Source organism: Amphiura filiformis, chromosome 14 (assembly GCF_039555335.1).
Source record: "Amphiura filiformis chromosome 14, Afil_fr2py, whole genome shotgun sequence".
NCBI lineage: Eukaryota > Metazoa > Echinodermata > Ophiuroidea > Amphilepidida > Amphiuridae > Amphiura > Amphiura filiformis.
In genome coordinates this window covers 18,559,641-18,567,851 of record NC_092641.1, presented here as the reverse complement: position 1 = coordinate 18,567,851, position 8,211 = coordinate 18,559,641, and the positions used below count along the sequence as shown (strand labels likewise).

Below are 8,211 nucleotides of genomic sequence, written 5' to 3'. Positions count from 1 at the left end.
TTATGGTGCAGTGGTTGGTGGTGGTGGGGGAATTACGTATTCACAGATATAATGGAAGCTATCGCCACACATGACATCGTTCCATTTTCCATCATCCTGAAAAAAGTAAATAAAGAAGTGAGTAAGTAAGTAAATAATTCAGTAAAAACAGTTTGAACAGATAAAAATAGTAAATAAATAATAAACATTACAACAAATTGCAATACACCGAGTGACAAACGTGTGACAAACTAATGAGCTATGACATCATTACCCAATTTAAATCTGGCCGTGATTTAATAGTGTATTTACTATGCAAATAACTACTTTCCTTGCTCCACAGTGTAATGAACTAACCCTTTGTTATTGCAAAAAGCTTTCCCAATTTTACGTGCTGAAGGCCATACTGAGTCTCGCCATATCTCAGTAAACATCAAAAGAGGAGCTAGTTGTTTTCCGTGTGTGGGAATTTCTAAGGTATATATTTCTGTGTATAATAAACATCTCAAAAAAAGTAACTAACCCCCCTTAAATAATGACCATTATTCAAAAAGGGGCTATTGTATTAGAAATCTGTAAAATGCGTTGGAAGCAGAATTTATTTCTGCGCATTTTGACACCTCATTTGATACAATAGCCCAGACAAAACAATACAACACGGTCAATTTAATGTAGTGAGATCCAGATATGAAAGTTGCACTTACATACAGTACAAAAAACACTCAGATATTATTGCACAGATTTCCTTTCATTATACTGAATACAAAATCAAATTTACTGCAACTTTCAAATCTTGAGAGTCAATTCACTACGCACGGGTGAATGGGAGATGTCCTCAAATTTTTTCTAAAGATAAATATTGTATAATTTAGCTCTACTTTTTAAAGTATTGAGCACTTTTCCCTTCAGTCTTTTACTGTATTATTGTAATAAATTTAAAAAAAAATCAAATCAAATCAATCAATCAATCAATCAATCAATCAATCAATCAATCAATCAATCAATCAATCAATCAATCAATCAATCAGTCAATCAATCTTATGACAAACTGGTATACTTTTCATGTATTAAACAGGAAAAGCTTCTATCAAAATGCAATAACTTAGAAATAAAGATGGTTTATGTACCCGCATTTTGATACCCTATTCGCCCAATTTTGTTCATTATTAACAACACAGCAGTATTTTAAAAGAAACACCTCGCATTTAAGAGTTGCACTTATTGTGGCATGTACAACCCGCCGAATAATCTTCGCACTGAATTCAAATCAGTACAATGTACTGCAACTTTTAAATTCAGGGTTTTTACCTTTAAAAATACCGAGTTATTGTTAATATTGAACGAATCAAAATAATAAAAACTGGAAAAATATGGCCTTAAGGCTTCGACAGCCTTAAAACGTGAAGGACGATACAATTGTTTTTTAATTGTGATCAATACGATAATGCGATATATTTTTTTTAAAGATAACGATGTCGGATTAAGGGCTGGGGTATGAACGTTTGGACAGTATTTATTTTGGGACATTAGAGCACATATTAGAGCACATATCGAATTGCATTCTGAATACGAAGAATGTCATTCTGATATCAAATAATTTTGATTTTTGAAATTCGCAATTTAATACACATTTTATGGCAAATCATTAAAATTGATATTTTTGATATTTAACAGTACTTGAAGTAAACTTTATAAATCTGATGATTTATACTTAAAGTGTATGTAGGTGGGATGAAAAGCCGACGATCAATTGAAAATTTTGACCTTTCGTATTGAAGATATGGATTTTTTCCCCAAAACACCAAAAAAAATTATGTCTTTTGGGAAAAAAATCCATATCTTCAATATGAAAGGTCAAAATTTTCAATTGACCGTCGGCTTTTCCTCCCTGCTACATACACTTTAAGAATATATCATTAGATTTATATAATTTACTTCGAGGACTGTTATATATCAAAATTTGAAAAATATCAAATTTTTATAATTTGTCATAAAATTTGTATTATATTGTGATTTTAAAAAATGAAAATTATTTGATATCAGAAAGACATGCTTCGTATTCAGAATGCAATTCGATAGGTCTGATGTGCTCTCATGTCCCACAAAAATACTGTCGAAACGCAATAAACGCTCATTTTAGATCCCTTAACCAAGCTTTAATTTTTCTTACCTGAAAATATGTAACACAATTTTCTTTGTTGTGATAGTTGTTTGGTTCCCCGTCCTTCCAACTACCGCCCCAAACCGAATCCAGGGGGGAGCCATCTAATTCCCAGCTGGAATTAGTATTAAGATTAAAATTATTTATACACCATTCCCTTCCGGTGGGAGTTACGTGGACTGTGGATACTTAATCAAAATAAAGTTTCAAATAAGGTTTCTAAACATTATATAACTCACAACGTTTCTTGTCATTTGATTGGCCAATTACTATTAATTATTTCTGCTATTGTTAGCTGCCAGATGTAAAAGGATTATTGCACTCCCGCGAGTGCAATAGTCACGTTTCCCTGCACTGACCCGGAGCTACGTACGTGCGAGCGTATAGCGAGAGGTTTCCACACCGACTCACCGTTTATAGGTGCGGGTGTTGCTATTAAAATTAATATACATTTAGATATTGTTTAATTTATTTTGTTTCCTGGTGATTTATAAAATCAAGTGGAAAAAGGGAAACTTATATATGTTTTAATTCGTTCAATGGAAAGAATATTTCAATTCGGTGAAATATGAACTGTTCCATTCAACTTGGCAAAGCCTCGTTGAATGGAACATTCCATATTTCTTCTCATTTAAATATTCTTACTAGTGATGAACAAACATTCAATATTTGTATACTATAGCCATCAACGTTTAAAGAAAATGTGTTGAGAAGACCGTATTTAATAGCTAGACATTGTTTTCGCACTGTATTTGAATTTATTAATTATATTCCTGACATGAATCCGAATTCAGACTTACTACCACGAGTCTGCGTTGCTTGATGTCCGTTTTAATCCGATGTAATAGTGCGAGCTATCACCACCGCCAATATATGTTGTAGCTGGAAAAACGTTCTGTAATAAAATTAATAAATATATTATATAACAACTTTTTACGCATAGTCTTAAAAGACATACAAAAAGATTAAAAGAAAACTAACGTTTTATTTCTTTTTCTTACTCCTTTTCTCCATCCGCTTCTTCTTTCCCTTCTTCTTATTCCTTTCTTTTCGTTTCTTTTTTGTTTCTTTTCCTTTTCTTTTCTATTCTTTTCTTCTTCGTCTTCTTCTTCTTCTTCTTCTTCTTCTTCTTCTTCTTCTTCTTCTTCTTCTTCTTCTTCTTCTTCTTCTTCTTCTTCTTCTTCTTCTTCTTCTTCTTCTTCTTCTTCTTCTTCTTCTTCTTCTTCTTCTTCTTCTTCTTCTTCTTCTTCTTCTTCTTCTTCTTCTTCTTCTTCTTCTTCTTCTTCTCAATCGTGCCGCATATTTTCTCATCGTTAAAAAACGGATCAAGGATTATCAAACTCACTTTAAGAATCCAGTCGTTCTCATCAGCATCATCAATCTTTGCGAGTTTTGCGTTGTATCTTCGGCACCTCTCATCGGCCTTGTATTGCGGCAGAAAATCAGTCTCAAACCAATAGCAGTGGTTGTTAGCACGTCGCTTTTTCCATTCTGGACGGGGACAGTCCATCTCCAATGCCACAGCCACGACTAAGAGGCCACAGAGAATAATAGCAACGATCCTCATGGTGATGCTCTAGACTCTAAGTTAGCTGGTGGAATAAAAGACAGAGAGACAAAAAGTTTTTCAAGTTATACGTTTGTTGAACATGATTTCTAATTCTCGATCATGAGAGCCAACTTGGGTACGCACAGATATTGCGTCGAGCGTATACGCAAAGACTACACGCTTACGGGGTAAGTACATCTTTTGAGAATTGACCAATCACGGTAAATGTTCGTTTTGTATCGTGTTGTTCCACAAAAAGTACGCTGACGCAGAAAGTACATCCTCTCATGATCGAGAATTAGTTATTTTGCCTATAGATGAGTTGACATCTGACGGCAATGCCTGGCAGTATGCGCGCGCATCATATTTTGTTCAGGGCTTGTGTTTTTAAAACTCCCACCACATCACAATATAAAGGCTATTGAACAGTGTATTGGTTGCATGGGGTTCACTCAAGCATATCGATATACCAGTCACTTGCCTTTGTTGATAAACATTAAGGTCAACTCATCTATAGCACAATAGCTGTACTACTGGGTTAATCTCATTATCTCACCTTGTGGTCAATTAGGTTGGACCAGGAATCCACACGCTCAGCCAAGCTATATGCACATGTATTCAGTATACCATATGCTATCCTTTACTATGGGAGATTAATTTTCTGGTTTATTTAATTTCAAATGGATACAATCAAAGTTCTAAAGCTTATATCCAAATCCAAGATACACACATAACCCCATGCTTTATGCAGATCTGCATCTGGAGTGCCAAAACCTGAGCATTATACCTCTATTGGTATGATTATTCAATAATACCCCTAGTTTGATTCCGTGGAATGGATTGAAAATGGGTTGTGATTTCAAGTGGTTATGAACGGTCCCCTTCAAATGGTCCAATGAATTGTCCAAATTCAATAATATGTGATATTAATTCAGTTTGGTTCGGACATTTATCAAGTACCCAAAAATTCAAGTTTCCGACGGTACTAGTTCTTTCAAGGACACCCAAGGATTCTCGAGTAATAGTATGCTATAGGATACGCCGCTCTTTTGCGCATGTGTAGTCAGTAACAAACTCAATGCGCAATCATGCATGTGGTGGTATCATAGGCGTAGATCCCGGGGATGGGGGATTTATCCCCCCCTAATATTTTGCCAGGGGGATGCTCCATACAATCATCCCCCAATGTTGACGCCTGAATATAGGTTTCTGACCAAATTTATCTCATATTTGCCCATTTTAGCCCCAAAAGTGCAAATTTTCTCGCGCTTCGCTCGCATTTATTCCACTTTTGCACCATATTTCATCAGTTTAGCTTCAAAATAGCAAAATTTTTCGCGCGCTTCGCTTCGCGTGCATTTGTAACATCAACTTATTCTGTCGCCAAAAGGTGCTGGATTCACTATTCTTCAAGAATTTTTTTCAACACCACCCCCCCCCCCATGTCAAAAAGAAATCTACGCCACTGGGTGGTATGTCTTGTGTAAGAGATTGACCCGTGAAAGAGGTGAAGCATATTTTATCGTTCTGTTAAATACGGTATTCTAAATGGCGAAAAATTACTATCATACGGTATTGTGGAAACCAAGTGTCTAAGGTTTTAGCTAAATATGCTAGAAAAATAATACGGATGGCCCCATGCTGACTTTGGCTAAATAAGCTGTATTTTTGCTAAAAAGTCCGGATTAATCATTCCACCAATTTGGAGACAATTATTTGTTTAATAAGATACATTTTTCACTCAACTTTGGCAATACTCATTCGTTTTCGTTCGTTGAAACGGCAAAACATACTTTCTTTTCCTTACAAATTATTTTCACCACAAAAAGTAAAATAAAATAATTCATACCAATACTAGTAGGCTCTAATCTTTTGTCGAATCAAAGTCGATCTCCGAAGCAAATGCCAGCCCATCGGCTGGCAATATGTAACAAGTAGTTTATGTCATTCACGAATTGGAAGCAATGGATTAGTTCAAACCATTTGTAATTCATAACAATGACTAAGTATAAAAGGTCATTGCAGATATGCCAGGTATACACGGTAATTGTTACATGGTACATATTTGTGCGGTAACTTTGCCTCACTATAAACAGCAAAGGACTATCATACACGAGTTACTCAAAACTCCGTATATTCACCATAGACACGCTGTATGTTATAAAAAAAAGCATATATTACGACTATGCTTTAAATATTTTGTTAATTTTTGAATGTGGTTGACAGCTCTCTATGTGTACTTAAATTTGGTAGAAAACAGAAATAACGAAATCCTTTGTTATAAAACGCAAATTACCAACAGCGTGAACCAAGTCACTGACTAGAATCAATTTATGATTTATCATTGGCCTATGCATTATACAGGTCGGCCATTGACATTATATTATATCTAAATCACAGCACGAATTAGTTAAGTTTAGATGATAATTATTCAAAATAATCAGCTACATACTCTGGGAGTAAAACTGTTCAGATTATCGAAGGCATGCAAATACAAAAGAAGATGCCAACAATGAATTAAGTTATACATGTATAAGCTGTGCACTTAAATATTGAAATTATTTTTATTTGAATAGATGATATCCTACCTTATCTGCATAAATACCAAGTTGACAGTGGTCTCAGTAATATTAACGTACAAATTTATATTATGAATATATACGTTTGCTCAAAAACGGCAGTGTTTGATTGATGAACATGTGCGCATGCACGGAAAAACGTCTTGCCTGGCCAATCTCGAGCCGTTCTTTTTTAAATTATGTTTTAAATCTTCAGAAATAGATTTATCAAGTCTAGTTCGGAGTAAGCAAATAAATTGATAGCAATCATACACGAAATATTTGAGTTCAATCGTGGGATAAATCCAACTGTTGCAATCATATTACTGCCATTCTCAGGTCACCCCATTGTGTCCGGCAGGCAAGGCAAATTTAAAATGGTCAAATATGTGCAGTGACGGCGCCAGGAATTTCAGGGGGGCAAAATTCGCAAATTATGCACAAAATTGCCGCAAAAAAGTGGAAATTTACGTGATTTTGGGGTGTTGCCTCAAAAGTGTGTGTGTGTGTGGGGGGGGCAAAGAAAAATATGGGGGGGCAAATGCCCCTTGCCCCTCCCTAGCACCGCCACTAAATATGTGACCATCCATCTCAAACCGCTCGTAAAGTCGGCAAATTGTATTTCGAGTTACAGTGCAAAACGTGCATAAAGGTTGTATTCATATTTACCTAATGTTTCTCCTACATGTTTCTCATTTAAATGTGTCAGTCAAACGCCAATCTTTAATCCTATTATTGAAGAGGATAATCTAGTCTTTGTTTGCTTTGGCCAAATCCTGTTCAAGTAGAGGGTTAACTAACAATCAACAATGAGAGGACATTCCTGAACCTCGTTGACTTGGGGATGATTTGAAGTGGCCGCCAATTATGACAAGTTGATTTCCGATTTCAATCATGATAATAATTATGTTAGCACAATAGGCTATTGAATACTTCTGGTTATATACCCTGTACCATGGACCTATTAAAGCCATACTGTGTTCTCCCAGCATAATAGTGTTATGATTGCAGACCAAATCTGCTCTACTTGTTAATCCCTTGATTTTTGGTTTCTGAACAAAAGAGAAACCAAAACTAAAGATTTGAAATGAGGGACTGTGTGAAAAACAACCGGCAAATATTGTTTGTACTCTCTGTTTTGTAACATGTCCTAATAAGTTTTTAGCTAATTTAGATATTTGGAAATATTCGCACTTTGGTGTTTTAGTAAGGAAGGGCACGGCATGCCGGCACAATTCCCTGTGTAAATCGAAAGCAGCTTTTAGTGACTAGACAGCTCTCTTCCGAAGGGCATTAAAGCTAACCCACTTGACGGATATTTTTTTGTACTTGACGTCAATCAAGAATAATGTATACATCACATGTAGGCTAAAAACTGAGAAAGTGGGGCATCTGCAAATATTCGCACTTCCCTGATACTTTAGTATGTAAATGACAGATAACAGCAAAAATAACTCCCATATCTGTCCATAACTTTGGTCAGTGCAGCGAGCCAGGGGATTTCAAGTGGGTGATTATTGATTGGCAAGTGCCATATTTGGGCATAAGTGCAGTCCGCCATTCAATGTAGAGGATAGACTAGACTTAATTGATTGGTTTGGCTGGAGTAATTCCCTGTTAATCAGGTTTAAGTACTGCAAAGGTCGAATCATGTTTGCTGTGCAACATAAGTGCACTATGTTTCATGTTTCTATCTCTTGCAATATGCAGACTGGTTCTATTTTGGAAAAATCGCTGTCCTAGCGGCAAGTTTGCGCAGGGGCTATTTTAGTAAAAAAAGTCACTGCACGTTGGCAAGCTTGAGGGCCGCGCCGTAGTGGGTGTTGGAGGCAGAGGCGTGGGTAGGGACCTCCTCACCCCCAACGCACCAAAGACCTAAAGGTATCGAGCAAAAAACGGTTTTTTTATGCTTTTCGGGCAAAAATGTTACAGTTTGCCAATTTGCGAGCGTAGTGAGCGAAAAA

General features: G+C 36.0%; 1 protein-coding gene across 1 annotated transcript; it reads right to left on the bottom strand.

The window, feature by feature from the left end:
• LOC140169249 (asialoglycoprotein receptor 1-like) lies at positions 1-3,707 on the bottom strand. The gene is made up of 4 exons (XM_072192506.1): positions 3,486-3,707; positions 2,941-3,035; positions 2,150-2,255; positions 1-96 (listed from the first exon to the last, which is right to left on the bottom strand). The coding sequence occupies exons 1-4, from the start codon at positions 3,705-3,707 to the stop codon at positions 1-3; spliced, it is 519 nt and encodes a 172-aa protein (XP_072048607.1).
• Positions 3,708-8,211: the final 4,504 nt, after the last annotated feature.